This window comes from Phodopus roborovskii, unplaced genomic scaffold (assembly GCF_943737965.1).
Source record: "Phodopus roborovskii unplaced genomic scaffold, PHOROB, whole genome shotgun sequence".
NCBI classification, from domain to species: Eukaryota; Metazoa; Chordata; class Mammalia; order Rodentia; family Cricetidae; genus Phodopus; species Phodopus roborovskii.
In genome coordinates, this window is record NW_026125575.1 from 1,903,114 (window position 1) to 1,924,250 (window position 21,137).

Consider the following 21,137-nt stretch of genomic DNA (forward strand, 5'->3'; position numbering starts at 1 on the left):
TCATGAGCACCTTTGTATTTAAAATATTTTTAACAAAATCTCATTGTTGCTGGAGTTTCTTGTCCTGTCAGGTCCTGCTGCCCTTCTCAGCCCCAAATAAGCACACAGATGCCATATTAGCCATAAAACTATTGGCTGATGCCTAGGACTTCTTACTGGCTAGCTCTGTCTTAATTATTAACCCATTTCTATAAATCTATATATTTTTCACAGGAGAAGGGTCTGGACCTGTTGTTACTCCTTCCTCTGCCGCATGGCGTCTCTCCACAGTGGCTCTCTGCCCACCTTTCTCAGAATTCTTCTTGTCTCCTAGTCCTGCCTATCTTCCTGCCTCTGTGGGCCAAAGAGTGTTTTATTCATCCACCAGGAAGAGAAACATACATACAGATATAAACAGAAGGACATCCCCCATCACTCAATTCTGCTTCACAGTTGCTAGTTCTGAAATTCTCTCTCTCTCTCTCTCTCTCTCTCTCTCTCTCTCTCTCTCTCTCTCTCTCTCTGTGTGTGTGTGTGTGTGTGTGTGTGTGTGTGTGTGTGTGTGTGTGGTTTTTCAAGACAGGGTTTCTCTATGTAGCCCTGACTGTCCTAGAACTCACTATGTAGACCAGGCTGGCCTCTGTCTCAGAGATCTGCCTACCTCTGCCTCCTGAGTGCTGGGATTAAAGGCGTGTGCCACCATGCCCAGCCTAGTTCTGAACTTTTTAATTCATCAGAGCTACAAATCCCTGCTGTGCCTGAGTTGAGGTCTCTAAAAGATGAGGGAAACTGTTCAGGTTGCTGAGAGTGACAGCATAGAGTTGTGTCTCCGGCCTCTCACTGCTTACATAGCTACTCAAGGTTATTCATTCTTCATGAGATCACTTAGTGGGGAAATGGCTATTCAAGAGAACATTAGGATACAGTTTTGTCTTAAGACCATTTTTTTTCAGCAAAATATTACCACAGTGAACCAGAAAGATACAGTAAGTTATAAGACAAAACTTCTTGTAGATAAAACTCCTGTGCCGGCACTAAATTAAAATCTAACATAGAATCCATTTTGTCACACAGTCTTCTAAATATGAGCTCCATGTTTATGAAAGAACCAGATTAAATACAGTCTGTATCAAAAGAGGGTGCTGTCAACAAAGCAACAGAAATCTCTTTTCCTTGCTCTGTAGTCCCTTCCAGCAGACTGACTTTTCTGTAGCGTTAGATCAGACCTCAAACCCTCACAAAAGCTTCCTGCCAGCATGCAGGAAGTCTTACACATACACGTGAGGGGGAACAAAAACTGATTAAAATTTCCTAAAATGCGTTACTAGTGACCACTGATTGCAACTAACAATAGGCCTGCAAAGCTGAACCTTCACACAGACCCCCAGGTGATTAAAGCCTCATGCACACTGCCGAATGGGCTCATCAGGTCGACCAGAGCCAAAAACAGAAACCAGATTTGCCAAAACCATGTGAATCAGAAATATCTATTTAAACTGGAATACAGGTCAGAAAGAAGGCAGAAGACATTATCTATACAGAGGGTTCCAAGACAATTAAAGAAAAAAAAAAAAAAAAAAAAAAAGGCTAGAAGAAACAATTTAACAAATGTAAAGCATTAGCTTCCTTCTGTTTCCGGCCCATTTAAAAATAATGATTTTCCTGATGCTAAACATTTTTATAAAAAGAGCTAAGCCATTTTATAGACGTTTATGTTATGATCCAAAGGAATAATAAAACCGGCATACCTGCAGCCTCACTGGACTATCCATGATTTGCACAGCTTTTGCATCTCCCCTTTATTTTTTTTTTCTTGTCCCAGGAATAAAAGTGTTTAACTGGAATCTCTTCACAAATTACAGCTTTATTTTCCTAATGCTGAAACTTTCTAGCCAAGAATGGACGTTTAGCTGATGGGCCAAAGCCCAGGTTGAAAAAAAGTCAAGGTTGCATGCATGTCACCTGCAGACTATCTAGCTGTGCGACTTCCTTCAGGCCTGGCTTGACTCCCAGTTCTGGGAGACATACATTAAAAGCAGTCAGCCTGCAGTGGATACACAGCACTCTGACTGCCCAGTTCACCTATGGGTAAGTGGGCAGAGGGACAGCTAAACTCTGCCAAAGATATATATATATTTTTTTTTTTTACTAACTACAGTCTTGCATTATTTATGGAACCTTATATTGACTGGCAGTTAGTATTATTTCTGTTTGTATAATGAGATGAAAATAAAACCCTTTTTGCTACTAAGGCTTATTGTAAAAACAAACAAAACAACAACAAGGAAAAAAAATCTTTTGCAGTTGAACATAAATCTAGCATGGCCACCTGAGTCCTAATTTGTAGTTTTTACTGCAAGACATGAACTACTAGGGTAGTCAGTTATCGCTGTCCAGCTCCAGATGTGCCAGCTTTCATTTTCATACTATTTTTCCACATTAGATAAATGCTAGCTCCTCTTCTTTTCCCTTCAACATTAAAAGTTCAATGTAAGTCAAAGACCAACAATAATAACAAAAGAATAAAAAGCTCACATAGAAAGCACTGATCTGCAGTAGGCACTTTAATATCACCCCTTAACCCCCAGAATAATAACTTTCCCTTCATCAAATGGGAACTGATGGGGGAATGACTTCTGTACATATGTTTCTCTTATTGGTTGATGGATAAAACACTGATTGGCCAGGCAGGAAGGATAGGCGGGGCTACCAGAGGAGGAGAATTCTGGGAAGTAGCCAGCAAAAAAGTAGCATCTCCGGGCCCTTCTCCGGTAAGCCAAGACCACGTGGAAATACATAGATTAATAGAAATGGGTTAATAATTAAGACTGAGCTAGCCAATAAGAAGCCCTAGCCACAGGCCAACAGTTTCATAGTTTATGTAAATCTTTGTGTGTTTATTTTAGGGCTCAAAGGCGGTTGTGGAACCGGGCGGGAAATCTATCTACAGGGAATGGATTTGCAAACATATTTACAGTGCAGGCAATGGCTCCACAGTAAGGGATGATGTGTCCTTGCTCTTGCTCAATCTCCTCATGCCTTTACTGTGTTTACTGGTTGGAAGCAGGTAAAGAATGAATGGATACAACTGAGATTTCTGCTCTCTGTGCTTTATCATTGCTATTTCTCATCCACTCTCAGTGTCAAGTCAGACAACAGGGTTCCTGACTGCAACAACATGCAACTTGTTGGTTGCTTTTTATCTCAGATTGCTTCCCAAATTCGTTGTGGTTGGGGGACTCTAACAGAATTATCGTCATCGTCACTCTTTTTTTTTTTTTTCTCCAAAGCAATCTTCTTTGTTCATATTGGTTTTCTAATCAGAAAGCATCATATTTAATTAAAGTCAGGGACAAAATAGGAGAGGCACTGCTCAAGTCTCGTGGATATTATTCACTTTCGTATTACTGAGCCATGACTAATGACATAAAGAAGTACATGATTGGAACTGCAGAGACAAAACAGTCATCATTGATGGGGGGTTTTTCTTTCTCTCTCTCTTTTTTTCTTTCTTTAAAGACATTTGGGATTCAGTTCAACACTTGGGGGAGACACAGAATTCTCATATAATAAAAAATGTCAACCAGAAGAGATATACAATACAAAAGGTGATCAACTGATTTTAGATTTCACATGGACAGTGGATGGACTAAGAAGAGGCAACACGATACTAAAGGAAAAGAACAAAGTTGCTGGGCTGATACTTTCTGATCTCAAGGTTTACTATAGAGCTACAGTAATCAGGACAGTATGGAGCAGAATGGAGCCCAAAACAGACCCACACAAATATGGGCAAGAATCTCGGACAAAGGAGCAAAAGTTAACGAGATTGTCTTCTTAACAAACAGTGAGATAATCACCTGAAAAGCGAATCTAGACGTTGTTTATTCCCATTACAGAAAATAACTAAAACCGGACCAAAGCCCTAAAGAGAAAATGCAAAGTTATAGAACCACTGGCTAGAACACTGAGAAAACCTAAATGGCTCTGGCGTGACAGCCATTTTGATATACGGTACTGAAGGATGACCTGTGAGAGAAATAACTGGCAAGGTGGATTGCAGAGAACCACTGAACAATTGGAAAGTCAAGCTACCCCAGTCTGGGAGAAAATATCTGCAAATGACACACTTGGTTGTGACTCTTGCTAAATCAGACAAAGAACTCTTCAACAGAGAGGAAAGGAGCAAGCCAACTAGGAAACAGGCAAAGGACTTGACTAGGCATCCCACTGAAGAAGTTACTTAGACGGCGCGAAGCCCAAGGAAAGACGATGGCCATCGGCAGGCATTAGAGAAATTGCAAAAGAGGAGGAAAAGCAAACGAACGTTAGAAATGACAGGCAGCATTAGAAGGATCTACATCTAAACCGGCATCAAGCTAGTTGACGATAGGCGATGGAACTCTCACAGGGGAGGCGGGCATTTAGAAGACCATGTGGCATTAAGCGTGATTTGATACAGGACCAAGCAAACACATTTCAACTAAAATGAGTGAAAACTTAAACCCACAAAACCCACAAAGGGATGTCCAGCCAACATCATTTACAATTTCTAAACCTTGGAAGTAACTGAGATACTTTCTAGTTGGCAAATGGATAAACTATGCTAATCAGACAACAGAGCATTGCTCAGAACTAAAAAACAAAAACAAAAAAAAACAAAACAAGAAATAAACCAGGAGACCACAAAAGACCTAGAAGAATCTGAAATGCATGAGGTTAGGCAGAGGAAGCCAGTCAAAAACAGCCACATAACTGTGTAATTCCAACCATCGGGAAAGGCAAAACCCTGGAGAGACTTGAACGCACACAGGGAGGAGGTGCTGTGGCCGTGAGGCTAGAGGAAGAGATAAGCAGGTAAGGATAGCACAAGGGGCTTTTATTTATTTATTTATTTATTTAAACAGTGCTTTGGATCAAATCCAAAGCATTGAGTATGACAGGCGCGTGGTCTAACACTGAGCTGTGTCTCCGGTCCAAATAGTACTACTCATTTGTTAGAACGCCTGCTGAGGTCTTAATGAAACTTGACAAATTAAAATCGTGCTAAGAATAAGGAAAGGAAGCACTCACTGCCCCTTATGGGGACATTGTGGTGATACATTGTTTATGATCTAATAAAGCCAATGGGGATCAAAACACAAAGCCAGCCACAGCCATAGAACCAAGCAGTGGTGATACACACCTTTAATTACAGCAGCCATAGAGGCCAGGTGATGGTGATACACACCTTTAATGCCAGGACTCAGGAGACAGGGACAGACAGATCTCTGTTAGTTCAAAGCCTGAGCTACACAAAATTGATCCAGCCCTAAAAAGAAACAGCTCACACAAAAGTGATCTCAGCACTTGGGATCACACACCTTTAGTCCCAGCACTAGGGAGGTGGAGACAGGCGTGATATGGCTGGGCAGAGAGGAATACAAGGCAGTCTGAGGCTTAGTGGAGAGCAGGCTGGGGATTCGTGGAGACAGGATCACCCATTTTGGTCTGAGGTACAGATAAGAGCTAGTGGCCAGCTGCTTTGTTTCTTTGATCTTCAGTTTGAACCCCAGTATCTGTCTCTGGATTTTTATCATTCATGTTACAAGAAGTCTTATTATATAGCTTCAATACTTATACCCGTGTGCGTGTGTGTGCGTGCGTGCGTGTAAAACTAAACTTTACACACACACACACACACACACACACAAATTTCGGTGGCTTTCTGCCATGCACAAGAAAGACAAAGCTATAACACTGATCACAACTTTTGGCCCAGTGAGTCTAATTTCAGCTACTTGTTTAAGAAAATAATTGAACAAGGATAAGAGCAAAGCCAAAATCTATTCAAGAATATACTCTTGAGGGGGAGGTTAGGGAACAAACTAGAAGGAGAGGAAGGAGGGGAAGGCAAGGTCAGGATGTAAAAACAAAGTAAATCGATAAGCAACAACAACAAAGAATATATGCTTTCCTCTTCCTATTATTGTTACAGTGTGGGCAGGACCACTCAGATGTAGGGTTAGGGTTGGGGACTGAGCTCCTTTGGTACAAACCTTTCCTAGCTTACATAATGCACTGTTGGAGCTCAACCACCATATAAACTATGCACAGTTCTGCACACCTGTAATCCCAGTACTCAGGAGGCAGAAGCAGAGGAAACCAAGTTTAAGGTCATCCTTGACCATACAAGTGAGTTTGGGCCAGCTTAGGATACATAAGACTCAGTGTCAAAAACAAAAAACAACAAACACTGAATGGCTGGTACAAATTGCACAATATACACAGTAAAAACGATTGTTTGGGACTCTATTATTGACACAAATATCCCATGAAATGGGTTTATGTGCAACTATGGAAATTTGTCTAGTAGAGTAGAAAAACTAGGAATACATACATATCAAAGTGCACAAAGGAATTTATTATTATTATTATTATTATTATTTTACAAAGGCTGTGGTGGTGTATGCCTTTAATCCCAGCACTCAGGAGGCAGAGGCAGACTGTTCTCTGTGAGATCAAGGCCAGCCTATTTTACAGAGTGAGATTCAGGACAGGCTCCAAAGCCACTAAGAAACCCTGTCTTTAAAAAACCAAAAAGAAAGTCACCCAGTGAAGTAGATTTATCTTTTCAGCAGCTATTAGAAAAGTTTCAGAGGAACAAAATAAAACAGACAAACAAAAACTATAGCAGAAATCTCATGCACTAAACCAAACCAACCCAGAACAGATCAAAGACTTAAATGCAAAACATAAAATTACAAAACCTTTAGGAAATAGCAGATCTCTCTCTCTCCCTCCCTCTCCCTCCCTCTCTCTCTCTGATTGAGTCTGAGTGTTCATAGACTTACCCAAAAATTACCCAGAAAAAAAGTATATTCCATTCTTTTCCCTTGTATTTTTTCTTTCCCTGTCTTCCTCCCCACTCCACTCCCTTTTTTGTGTAGTGGGTAGGAGTTTTATTTATTATTTAATAATTTCATAATGCATATATTTGATCAAGCCCACCCCACTCCCCCCCAGATCCTCCCATACCCCCCCTTACCACTTCTCCATCCCAGCTTCCTGAATTCTTTTTAAACCCAGAGTCCACTCAGTGCTGCCAGCATGACAGGGCCATGCATAAGAGCCCGGACAGCCAATCAGAGAGAGGGTCACATTCAAAGCAAAGGGGCACTCTCCCTCTGAGGGTGGTCCTCAAGACAAGGTTCTACTGTTGCAGCCCAGGCTGGCCTCAAGCTGGCAATTCTCCAGCCTCAACTCCCCAAGAGCTTGAATTGTAGACATGTACACCATACCCAGCTTAATAAGACGAACTTTATAAAAATCATACACTCTCTCTCTGTGAGGATGGGGGAAAAATGAATAATGGTCTTCAGAAAACATTTGTCGCCACATATGGATAAAGGACTAACATCCACGCTGTACGAGGAAACATGAAAATGTAAGAGTGGAAAACGGAACAACAATCCATGGCATGACCAAGCATCTCACTCCGACACTCAGTGCGAAATAAGCACAAGAAAATGACTTCCGTATCGTGATCTCCGAGGAGGTAAAAAAACGATAACGACTTAAGATATCACTGCATACCTATCACAGTCTCTAAGACTAAACTAAATATACAGTGATGATATCAAGCCCTACCAAGCACAGGGAGGAACCTGGATCACACTGTTCATGAGAATGAAAATAGCTAGCCATGCTGGAAATACTTGGTCAACTTCTGAAATGAACAAAACCAATCGAGAAACCACCATGCACTGAGAAATCATGTTATTGGGCATTTATTCCAGAAAAAAATAAAATGTTAGTTTTGCATTAAAAAAAAAATTTGCACCGTAATAAATGGTTTTAGCAGCTCCATAAGTGCCCCCGACCAGAAATGAACCAGAAACCATTGAATGGTTGATTTCTTAAAATACCGTGGTACACCATGACTACGGGATACTAGTCAGCAATAAAAAGGAATGAACCAAAGGTGTCCAACCAGAATCAAGGTCCAGAAAAATCATCCTAGTGCAAAGTCAATCCCAAATTATTACATATTCTAATTCTATTGCTACAGTGTTTCTGACATGACAGTAGAAACAGAGAGCAGTTGCTGGTACCCGGGCGTGACAGATGAGAACTGGGGAAGCCGTAAAGGACGGCTGTGAGGGAGCCTTGTGAAGATGGAGATGTTACATCCATCCCAGCATCACCCTCTCTCTGCTTCTGCATCGGCCATTACAGAGCTTTCGTAAGGAACCCTTAGTGCTGGAAGAAGGGACATCGGTTTTCTTCAGAGAGTCAGCCCCAGACAGGTTGCCCACACTCCATGTGACCATGCATAGAGCAGTAACGCCAAATGGACTAATCAGTTTAAAGAAACAGTAAAAAGATTACATAAAGTGAGAAGAGAGATGAGTTGGGGGGACCTGGAAGGATCTGGGAGTGGGGGGCTGGATTTGGTCAAAACACACACACACACACACACACACACACACACACACACTCATGCAGACATTCTCAGACAATGAGTAAAAATATTATTTTTAAAAGGTGCCTGGGCTATACCCATCATTTGTTACAAATGTGTGTGAGTCTATAATTACCTCAAATTCTAAGCATTATTATGAGTAGTATTTACATGTTAGGAGAGTATCTAGAAGTATATGCAACGAAAAGATTGATGTTGATGTTGGTGAGAAGATATGAGGCTTTTCAATTTCTTCTTCAAACATGAATGTATCATAACATCTTTTTCAATGAGCATTCTCTAATAGCAAGAAAAAATGAAACAATCTATTTTTTATTACGAAAAAGAAAAGTAATATACACTACTGTACACATTTCACTGGTATTTTACTTCCTAGACCCAAGCTAAGAGCCTAAGAACTACTTCTACCTCCTCTCTCTCTTTCGCTCTCTCTCTCTCTCTCTCTGTGTGTGTGTGTGTGTGTGTGTGTGTTTGTCCATGCATGCATGTTAAACATGTTCGGTGTTCGGTGGGGAGTGTGTGTAGTACATGGATGTACGTGTATGGACTCTTTCTCTAGCAATGGTCACTCCATGTTTACCTTCTCCAATTTACACCTAAACTTTGAAAGGTCACATTCCATGCTCAAAGATGCAGCAGCTACCACAACTCACACAGACTTGAAGTTTGGCTTCTTGGCTTCCAATGGCAGCAAGATCAAAGCAGGTACTTTCTAATGCTGCTCCCCAGTGAGCTCTGCTGCCAACCCCCACCCCCACCCCACCCCCGTGGTGCCCTTGGCAACCTTCTCTCTAACACTTTCATAACTTCTGGTCTCTGTGTCTTTAATCAGCAAAGTAACCAAAGTTACACGAATATAATAAATGCACACATACTAAAATGTGTTTGATTCGAGAAGTAGCAAAACTTAAGAGTGTCTACAAAAAGAAATACATAAACGTTCAGTTTCTGCTAACGTTCTGTTTCCTGATGGGAGATGTCATTCTGTATATGTTTCTCATACTGGTTAATAATAAAGCACTGTTGGCCAATAGGAAAGGAAGAAAGGAGGGACTAGGAGACAAGGAGGAAATAGGAAGTAGTTAGGAGGAGTCAAGATGGAGAGTGTGAAGAAAGCAGTATGCCGCCGGCTCCCCGGTAAGAGAAATACATAGATCAGCAGAAATGGGTTAATAATTAAGATAGAGCTAGCCGATAAGAAAGTAGTAACTGGCCAACAGTATAATATCTAATACAGAGTCTCTGTGTGTTATTTGGGGCTGGCGCGGCTGCGGAACAAGACCGGGAGGCGTCAGGCAGAAAAACAACATACTCCTTACAAATGGCGCCCATGTGGCTATTAAGAACTTCCACTTAAAATTTAACAAAAGCTTAAAAAAGGGTTTTAGAAACATAAGAACAGAAATAAGCAAGGTTTCTTGGTAACAGCATTTTTCTCGGTTGGACTCTGACTTGCTAGAGACAAGCAGATATTCGCGTGGCTCCTTTAAGGGAAGGTTCCTGACTCAGCATAAAAGGAAAAAAACCCGCACAGCTTTTAAATAACTCTGCTAACAGATTATTGGTGTGTATGAGAGATGGCAATGGCAGTGACCACATCTCCAAGCCGGCAGCATGCTTTCTGGGTGGCAGCACAGACCAAGGCGGTGAGAACAGCTTTCCGTGCTGGCGGTAAAAGTACCCGCCACCATCTTTGGTAAACCGCGGCTGACACAGCTATATGAATTTCATTTTAACAATGTTATTGTTTAACAGATAAAGACTTGTGGCCAGATGAAGATAAAAATTTACAGTAAAGACAGATTCATATTAAGAATCTAAAGGTTTACAGTGTGTTTTAAAATAAGGAGACATGGAAAAAAAATAAAATGAGTTTAAAGAGACAAAGAGGAACTGGGTGTTGTAGCACACGCCTTTAATCCCAGCACTCAAGAGACAGAGGCAAGCAGATCTCTGTGATTTGTAAAGTAAACCTGGTATGCAGAGTAAATTCCAGGACAGATAAGAGTTACACAGTAAAACCCTATGCCAAAAAATGAAAAAAATAAAAGTAAAATAAACAGAGTAATAATAAAGCCACGTAAAGACGAAAAGCTCAGAGAGAATCTGGTTACTGTATGCTATTGTGTTGTCTCTGCATTGTTTGACTGCTGAGAAAATAACAACTGATAAAGGAAATGCTGCTGCATTAATTCAATTTATATATTTTTAAAATGCTTTGACTCAAACATTTAAGTTGAAGGACAAGTTACTGGGGAAAAGGATTTCTATTTTTGTTTCCACAGAAATTGAAAAGCTGTGGATTCTTTCCAGACTAATGTGGTTTGAGCAAGCCAGACCGCCTGAAACAGAGTACCAGGTGATCCTACATTCAAAACAGCTGGATAAAGCAGCCTCGCAGACTACAGCCAGGATTTCTGCATCTTCTTAGGATCCCCATGACAGCGCCCCCTATCAGCAGGAAGTAGTTTGGAAAGAACGATGCCCAAATTCCCAAATATTGTTTATAAATGTTTGTTTTCATTTAAATGGACTTGGTTATAAATGGTTAAGGATCACAACCAATATCTTTTTAAAGGTAAAAAGGGAATTATGGTATAGATATGCATAGTTTGTTTTGGAATGGATTTTCATTTATTGATACAATTTAAGGTCAATTTTGTCATATGTATATTTCTCCTCTTGTTTGTATAGCTCATTTAGAAATGTAATGTATAATGTAGGACAGATAATAGATAATTATCTATGATAGTCAAAGCTTAGAGTTAAGTTAGTTAGGTTTTCAAGATACACAGAGATGTATTTGAGATAAATAGGCATTCTTCAAACCTTTCAAAGACCTACAGAATATGGCATTTAAAATGGTTTAGGGTTTTTCTTGACAGTGAGACATAAATGCTCCTGGCAACACCATTTATGTCAGAAAGGAAGATGGACATAGAAGAAACGTGTTATGAAGTTTGCTTTCAATATAGCAAGACTAGCCATTTGGACAAGATACTGCTCTTGTCTGGACTGTTTGACTTTATGGTGTATAAACTGGACATGCAGGACCCACAGAAAAGTGACTGCTGATTCAAGATGGACATTGCTACAGAGTTCCTGCTTCATGGAAGAGTCTGAGAGACAGTATGCAGGACACAGAGAAAAGTGACTGATAAACTGCCAATACAAGAAGACAGTTTAAAGTTTCCTGCGTTGCTGAAGAGTCTGCCAGACACACTATGGCCTATGGGCTGAAGATGGAAGATTACAAAAGAACTTTGGGTGACCAGGCAGTGAGTTGTCTCTGTCATTTCTAGAGTTTATATACTATCCTTCTGTGGTCTTTGATGGAGTTGAAGACAAATAGTTATGGTTATAGTTTTCCTTAGTTAGGTTTAAAGATAAGTTACATATAGGACTTTAGATTCACAAATATAGGATAGATGATAGAATAGTTTCTTTTAGTCTTGCTAAATGTTAATTGACTAAATATTGTTAGCTGTGATTCTTACTTGATAACTGTTGTGTTACATATTTTGCTATGTTAAGGTTAAAACGCTTCTTTTTATTTAGACAGAAAAGAGGAGATGATGGGAGATGTCATTCTGTATGTTTCTCATACTGGTTAATAATAAAGCACTGTTGGCCAATAGGAAAGGAAGATAGGAGGGACTAGGAGACAAGGAGGAAATAGGAAGTAGGAAGGAGAAGTCAAGATGGAGAGTCTGAAGAAAGCAGTATGCCACCGGCTCCCAGGTAAGAGAAATACATAGATCAGCAGAAATGGGTTAATAATTAAGATAGAGCTAGCCGATAAGAAACTAGTAACTGGCCAACAGGATAATATCAAATACAGAGTCTCTGTGTGTTATTTGGGGCTGGCGCGGCGGCAGGACAAGACCGGGAGGCGGCAGGTGGAAAAACCCGTACTCGTTACAGTTTCCTCTCCGGTTACTCTTCAAGTTTATCTTCTTCACTCTCAACTTGTCATCATCTTTCTGGCTGGAAAATCTCCTTCTATTGCACTATATCCAAGTCATGCCTTTGCTGAGTTCAAGTCCATTCAGCACCGGCCTCAACACTCTGAACTCGAGGGACAGCAGGAGATTCTGCCCCTCACAGCTTCCTTCTCTAAGTCTAGTGGTTTGAAAGAAAATGGCCCACAAAGGGAGCAGCGGTATCTATCGGGCGGTGTGTGTGTGTGTGTGTGTGTGTGTGTGTGTGTGTGGCCTTGTTAGAGGAAGTGTATCACTGTGGAGGCGGGCTTTGAAGTCTCATATATGCTCAAGCCATGCCCAGTGTGACAGTTCATTTCCTGTTGCCTTTGGATCAAGGCATAGAACTCTCCGGCACCATGTCTGCCTGCACGCCACCATACTCCTCGCCTCCATGCTCCCCACCATGGTGATAATGGACTGAACCTCTGAAGCTGTAAGCTGCACCCTCAATCGAATGTTTTCCTCTATAAGGGTTGTCATGGTCATGGTGTCTCTTCACTGCAATAGAAATCCTATGACACTAAACAAGAGTTTCCCCACTTCACAGAGCCTCCATTTCACATTGGATTTTAGCAGAAAATGTTTTTGTTCTCCAACGTATATTTGGAAGCCTCCTTCTGCTCTCTGCATATTATTTATGCAGACTATAGCTTAAAAATAGGAGGGCACATCTATACAATCAGACCTGTGAAAAACGTTTGCCATGAAATATCGTTGGATAAATTATTTTCAGACAAGTTATTTTGAAATTAAAAAGAAAATGTTGTCTTGTCGTCTTAAGTACACCAAGAAGCAGGCAGATCTCCGTGAGGTTGAGACCAGCTTGGTCTACTAAAACTTCCAGGGTATTCAGGGCTACACGATCAGACCCTGTTTCAAAAGCTGTAGACATTTGTAGCTCTCCATCACTATATTATGTAATGTAAAGTAATTTAATTGCTTTCACAGCGGGCTCTGATCTCTTTCCTGGTTTCAGTGAACTAATAAACATTTTCAGTTTTTCCGTCAGGATTGGAAATAAGTTAGGGGAAAGGAGTAGGATTCTACTTTGAAGTGCTTTCCAGAGCACCTTATCCTATTTAAACTGGGTTATAAACGCTTCAAGATATGGTGAGGTATTTCTGCATCCTACAGCCAGCATCCTGAAAACACCCTCAGTGCACACTGCCAGGGGATGTGCAGAGTACAATCTCCCTCCAGCCCGCGGGAGGTTACTCACCAGACTTTCTTGCTTTCAACGCAATAACAGCCGCTAGCTCTCTCTGCACCTAAGAAAACATTAAGGAAAGAAACCGTATTAGAATAATAAAAATGGAGCCACCAAGGCAGCACTTTGCTTGCAGCTGAGGAGCCCACGTTAGGGGCCGCTGCAGCCAGACCGAAGCTTACCACCACCACAGCTTTCCATTCCTTCTCTTTAGTATGTGAGAAAAACCGTGGCAGCTTTGCAAACCAAAGATCTGGAAGAAATCACACTGACTAACTTATTTATTTTTTTTTTTAAGAGAGTGATTTCTATTTATTTTTGAAAAGGCTATTTGATGAAAGGTGCACATTGTGACATATATATGCCATGATGAGTACTTTAAAAAAAAAAAAAAGTTCTAAATAACGCCCAGAAACAGTAAGGATATGAACTGTTAGCAATGCTATTCTGACAAGCATAGTATTATGTATCCCTGAGATGCAGATTCATATCAGGAATTCTAGAAGCACTAGAATTCTAGATGGGTGGCACTGCATTAATAATCCTTGGCTCTGACACAATGAACTCTTGCTGTAGGCTGAGCAGGTGACAACAGCCACTTAGGATAATCTGCAAGGTAAAAGCAAGTGGCACTGGCTCATGGGGCAGGTAGAATGGGAACAGACAATGCTTTTAAAATCCCAAGGGTCTCTAACCATGTTTATCTGCCAAAATTTTAACACATATATGCTGATGCCCTACCCAGTGTGAACGCTTAAATCTGTCCTTTAAAACATTTCAGAACAAAGGCTTGCAAGTGAAGCTGTTTGGTCAAACCAGAATGAATGAAGGGGCGACAGACAGAGAGGCAGAAAGACAAGGGGGGGGGGGTGAGGGGAGAGGGAGATGGGGTGGGGGGGTGTGGACGGGGAGAGCGCTGTTTTATGTTATTTGCTTTTTTTATGTTGTTGTTTTTTGTTTGCTTGCTCTTGGGGATTCTGTTGTTTTTTAATCAATATTCTTACTTGTATTTTTTAATTTTAATTTTAATTTTATTTTTATTATTTCTTTTTAAGTTTTTCTCGGTGAGGAGACGCTACAAGAGCGAAGGGCAGATGTGGAGAGACTGGGAAAGGAGTAGGATTGGGGTTTATGATGTGAAATTCCCGGAGAATCAATACAAATTTGTGGTAAAAAAAAATTCTCAAAGAGAAACATAAAAGACAGGAAGGCTAAGTATAATTATTATCAAGATAATATAAACACAATCTTGAAGAAACCCATGCTTGGTATCAATTAAACACACACACACACACACACACACACACACACACACACAGTGAGTTCTTTTCTCATCAAGGCACAACCTCGTGTGTGTGTGTGTGTGTGTGTGTGTGTGTGTGTGTGCTCGCGCGCGTGTGTGAATATATTAAGGTACTGACACTTTAAAAGCGAAATATGGGAGTTCAATATTAAATTGCAGATTTGCCATTCAAATTAATTTAATTTACATTCATTTACTGAAAGGCAATAGTGCTAGTGTGTTAGACCCTGAGACTCCACCCAGGACCATTTTCCAGTGGCCCAGGCATAGGCTTCCTGAGGAAGGAAACTTGCTCAGCTGTTTTTACTGACACACTTTCCCTATGGTTGGCACAAATGTCATTCCAAAGTGCATTCTCCTGATTTAGCTGACTCTTCAATGCCTGAGGCTCTCATGACAATTGCACAATGGTGAGTAGGCAATTGTTGGTCTCTTTCTCTCCAACCTTGGGAGTTTGGAGTATGAACAGGTTCAGGAACAGAAGGTTTATGGGGAAAAATGAGGTGGGTAGGGCACTGAGGAATTAAGAACCTAAGAACTGAGCAGTGACCACGGGAAAAACTCTGTAAATAGATTGTGCTTGCTCAAATAAATTTAAAAAAAAAAGAGAGAGAGCAACAAAATAAAGTTCCAATCAATGAAAATCTTATATTTTGAGTTGCATACAAGGTTTGCTATTGTAGCGTTGCCAGCTGCTCCAGGATGTTCCTTCTTCACGGTACCACAAATTTTCCGCAGTGGCATGAAGTTGTAGATTATGGGTAGTTCCTGCCGTTCTGTTAATGGCAGCAGAGATGGAAAACGGTGGAGAAACTGGGTCGCCAAACTTGCTTCCGGAGAAGCAACGTCAGCCCTTCCCATCTCACTACTAGCTTTTCTACACCTAAATACCTTCCATGGGGTCGTCAGCCTTTACCCTCTCACTCGGAATAAGGCTCAGAATAAACAAAACAGCTCAGAAGAGAAAAGCCGTGTATTTTAACTATGCAACACTGTATAGTTTCCAAAAGCTCAGAAAAGAATAGCAGTGTATTTCAACTATGCAACACTGTATAGTTTCCAAAGATTTGGTGGGAAAGAAATTAATGGGTTGAGCAATCAAGACAGAAGGGAGGGGCAGGAAGAAGAGAGATGGGCAGGGCAAAGAACTACAGGCTGATTTGGGGGTAGCCTAGTCCTTTTGTTCATATAAGGTATGTGAGGTTACTGTACTCACTACATTCTCTGAATTTCTTCAGTGAGAGGACGTATGTCTCTCTACACACAGCAGGGTTAGAACAGCCTCCACAATTCTGAGGGGCGGGGAGAAAGGGTTTTGACTGAACCCCATTTCTTTCTACAAAGCACAAAACGGAATTTACTGCTCAAGCAAGACACAAATTAGGTCCAATCCCACTGGCACCTTCCCAGGTCCTGTCTGTTCCTAAACACCTGGCAGTTGTGTCATTAATTATTCTGAATCACGTGGCTGCTGTGCGTCTTCGTCTTCTGGGATAGATGGCCCACTGAAGCGGGGACCTATCTGTCTTTTGCTGATATTACCCAACATAAGGGATGTCCCTTCACTGAAAGACAGTGGGCTGGTACAAAAGCATCTCTTGAGAGCCTCAGGGAGTGAAAAAGTCACCTGAGGGAGGAAAAGGAACATTCAAAGGCAAGGCATCCCCCATGGCAAGCTGCAAGCTACACCAGCAGGAATCTTGTTGTTCCTGTTTTTTCAAGACCTCAAGACCAGGATCCTCTGCCTAGCTTTGGCTGTCCTGCAATTCACTCTGCAGCCTGGTGGGATTTCTCACCTTGCCAGCACCGGCTCTACTGTGGCTGTCAAATATACTTTTAAACTAAAACACTATTGTTTTATTTAAAAACAAGACTCAGGAAGCAGATATTGGAGAAAAACCTGCTAGCTTAGAGACAGGCCAAGAAGCAGACCTTCCTGTTGAGCCAGCAGAAAAGCATCATCTTTCCAGCCATCCCAAATCAAAAAGACCATGAAACCCCCGAGTCCCTCCCTTCTCTTTTCTGTGAGTCTCTCTATCCATATTCCTGGCTCCTCTGCACTCTCTATGGCTAGTTCCTGTCAACTAGTTGCTGGCTCCACCCTTAATTCAAGGTTGGCTTATCAACATAGCCTCAGGGTTTCACAGTGTGATCAAATATCCCCGCAACAGAATTGAGCACATATGGCTTTGACTCTTTTCTCCTATGAAGGATCACTCATGAGGCTAATTGACATTTTTTTCTTTCAATTTCTCACAGCCTAATGTTCCTGTTTCAGAGTGCATTATTCTATTCTTTTGTGTGTTGTTTGCTTGTTTTGTTACTCTGTGTAAAAGCCCTGGAACTTGCTTTGTAGACCAGGCTGGCCTCGAACTCATAAGAGATCCACCTGCCTCTGCCTCCTGAGTGCTGGGATTAAAGGCGTGTGCCAGAACCACCCCACACATTATTCTATCCTTTAGAGGTAACAACCTCATAGTTCTGACACATAGATATTCTTGCCATTGCCTGCTAGTGTAGCTTACAATTTGAAACTAGGAAAAGTTGCCTATCTGTCTAGACACTATTGTTTTCCACTCTGCTGGTTAATTTAACCAAGAATTACTTCCCCACACCAGATACTGTCATCACATCAAAGAGGAGCTTAAGTAGGCTGCAGTGATAAAATAAATATACTTATGCCCACTCATCTGTTGCAGTGCAATTAGGGATATTTGAGAATCTCTTTATGTAGACTACTGAATACAAATGTATACTTCATTATGCTGTGACTGAGACAACAGCTGGCCACTCAAACATGAATATATGGAGAAATGGCCTGAACGAACCAAAATAAGCGAGTGGGATTTAAAGATCTATTATATAAATCTGTTGCACTTACAACTTTGATAGGTGTTCAAACTATAAAGATACCATAGTTCCAAACTATAAAGATACTATCCACAAGCACTGTATGAATTAATGTTGGAAATGGGATCACTAAGAATGGACAATAATATTTTCGGGAATATGACCAGAGGAAGGAAGGAGTAAAATGTAGGCTTAAAAAGAAAACAGTCACCCCAGAAAGATCGACGTATAACTTATTTGGTTTCGGTACCCTTTGTTCAAGAGATGTATGGTACCCATGAGAGCCTTGGAGCCACATTTGGTAGACACCAACACCCTCATTTACTTTGTCCTCCCTGTGAAACGGAACAGTGTTAGACATTCCATTCTCTCTAATGGTCGGGATTCCATGCTGACATGTTTCTGGGCTTCCCATTACGCTCTGGACCATCTCTTTTCATTAACTCACATTGTTAATGTGAGAGATAGAGCTCTTCTGAACCCTAGTGTTCAAAATCCTCCCATCGTATGGGCTAGAACCCTTTAGTAGCTTGAACTTAACAGTCCCAAAGGTGACTCCACTTTCACAAAATTTTCAGGCTTAGAACCTTCTTCTTTAGGCAAAAGGGGGAATTGTAGTGGCATCTTAGCTTGCCAGTGAACTTGTAGTAATGGCCACACCCTTTGGGCGTGGCTTTAGGTGCAGAGGTGGCCCCTTTCAGGTGGAAGAGCTGCATGTGAGCAAACTTTCTTGAGTTTGGAGAGCATCAGAAGGGCAGAGACTTCATCTCCTGGAGCAAGAAGGCTGTGGAGGTTATTTACTCTTATTGTTCCCCAATAAAACACCTAATTATCATTTTTCTTGGGTTTGGTGAACTCATTAAAACCCCTCCTCCAGTTCTCTCCATCCTATATTCCACAGTGAATGGTACAACCACGAACACGGTCTTGGGCAGGCAGAAGGCATCCCTGAATTAGCCAGTGTACCACTCTCTCCCACTCAACCACGTCATCCTATACTCTTCTCTACTCTGTAGACTAGTCATTCAAAGATTCCAATTTTATTATCGCTTGAGAAAACTCTTCAAGTACTTTCCCAAGAGACTATGGAAAAGTCCACACTCATCCTGCATACATCATATTCTTGTGGCATTGTCTTTAATAGCTTCATCTCCAGTCCTTTAAAAATTCATTCTCAAGCAAATAAGTAAATTGAAAACAAAAACAAAAACAAAAACAAAAACACCCACACTTCCCTCAGTAAAGTATAGTGCTACAGTTATCTGAATGAACTATGTTCTTTCTTCTGAGACTTTCCTCAAATACCGCTATGCCTACCTGCCTTAGTTAAGGTATCCATTGCTGCAAAGAGACACCATGATCACAGCAAGTCTTACAAAGAAAAACATTTAATTGGGGTGGCTCACTTACAGTTCAGAGGTCCAGTCCATTATCATCATGGAGGGACATGGTAGCATGCAGGCAAACATGGTTCTGGAGAAGTAGCTGAGAGTCCTACACTGTAGTTGGACTTTCTTTTCCACCTCCAGTCCCAAATAATAACATAGCTTCTTATTAATTATGAAAGCTTGGCCATTAGCTTGGACTTGTCCCATTCTTATGACTTAACTCACATTTGTTATTAATATACGTTCTACCACATAGCTTTTATCTCTCTCCTATTCTGTGTGTCTGGCTCTGAGTTTGCACATCTAGAACTCTTTATTGACCTGTGTGGAAATATCAGACACCATATATATATATATATATATATATATATATATATATATATATATATTTGTACTTTCTTCTCTACTGCCAGCCCCAAATAATGACATGGAGCTTTATTAATTATGAAAGCTTAGATATTAGCTTAGGCTTGTTCTGCTAGCTCTTATAACTTAAATTAACCCATACTTTTATTAATCTGTGTTCTACCACATGTCTTTGAACTCTCTCCCACTTTGTGTGTCTGACTCGTTCAACTTCTGGATGGCATCTCCTCCAGATTTATCTACCTAGATTTATCTAAAGTTCCTGTTTTTCTGGAAAGTCCCACCTACCTTGCCTGCCTGGCTATTGGACATTCAACTTTTATTTTTATACCAATCACAACAATACATCTTCATACAGTGTACAAATATCCCACTACATCTTGCAGGCAACAGGAAGTAGACTGGGTATCACACTGAGCAAAGCTTGAGTACATATGAGATCTCAAAGCCCGCCTCCACAGTGACACACTTTCTCCAACAAATGCATAACCTACTCAAATAAAGTCACACCACCTAATACTGCTACTTGCTTTGGTGGCCATTTTCTTTCAAGCCACCACTCTCTGGCCCCCAGAATGTGTAGCCATATCATAATGCCAAAATTTGTTAGTCCGACTTCAAAAGTCCCCATAGTCTGTAAGAGTCCCAAACTTGCTTCAAAGCCCAAAGTCTCTTCTGAGACTCATGGCAATCTCTTAACTGTAATCCCCCATAAAATTAAAAAAAGCAGACCCCATACTTCCAACATATAATGGCACAGGACATACGTTATCATTCCAAAACATAGAGAAGGGAGCGTAGTGAGGAAATACTGGATCAAAGCAAGACTGAAAACCAGCCTGGCAAACTCCAGACTCTGCATCTCCAAGTCTGACGGCAAAACTCTCTTCAGATCTCCGACTCCTTTCAGCTTTGTTGATGGCAACACACTTGGACTGTGTTCCCCTCCCTGTTACCAGCTTTCCTCAGCAAGTATCCCACAACTCTGGCATCACCTTGGGGTCTCCAAAGGAATCCAGGCTCCAATCTCAAACCTTCACGGAACAGCCTCTCTGGGCCTCCACTCAGGGACACCCCGACACATGGCTGGCCTCGGCAGCTTTCCTGAGGTGTGCAGACAAATCCCATAGCCCTTTCCTTCTAACCTTAATTCCAGAACCACATGGCTGAAGTGGCCAAGCTCTGTTGCTTGCTTGGGCTGGAACATGGCCCCAGATTTCTTTTTTCCTTAAGCTCGGCTGTTGTTGAATTTTGCCAGTAGACTAGGCTGGGCTCAAACTCTGCCAGCCTCTGCCTCTTGAGTGCTTAAAGGCATGCACTACCACACCAAGATCTAAACTTTTCTTTTATTCCTTTTCACAAGTGAGAAACAGCTGGTTAGGAGCTTGCCCCGAGGTTATTACATTCCTTAATCCGTTTACCTCCTTGAACACAGGATTTAGCTCCATTCCACTTCCTTTTGCATTTACGCTCCCTAACATTATAAGACTTCATCAGAGTCATCGGAGTCTGTACTAGGCTGTTTTGAGATTTCTTCTGCCAATGGAATTCATCCAAACCTCCTCACTTTATTTAGCCTCAGACAGACTTTTCGGAC

The 21,137-nt window shown here is 41.3% G+C and overlaps 1 protein-coding gene across 1 annotated transcript in view; it reads right to left on the reverse strand.

Annotated features, from left to right (window-relative positions):
• Rapgef5 (Rap guanine nucleotide exchange factor 5) overlaps window positions 1-21,137 on the reverse strand; it is a 212,260-nt gene that overhangs the window by 119,735 nt on the left and 71,388 nt on the right. The window contains exon 7 of the mRNA XM_051177828.1: window positions 13,646-13,694. Coding sequence (XP_051033785.1) covers window positions 13,646-13,694 — 49 coding nt within the window. The remainder of the gene's footprint in view (window positions 1-13,645; window positions 13,695-21,137) is intronic.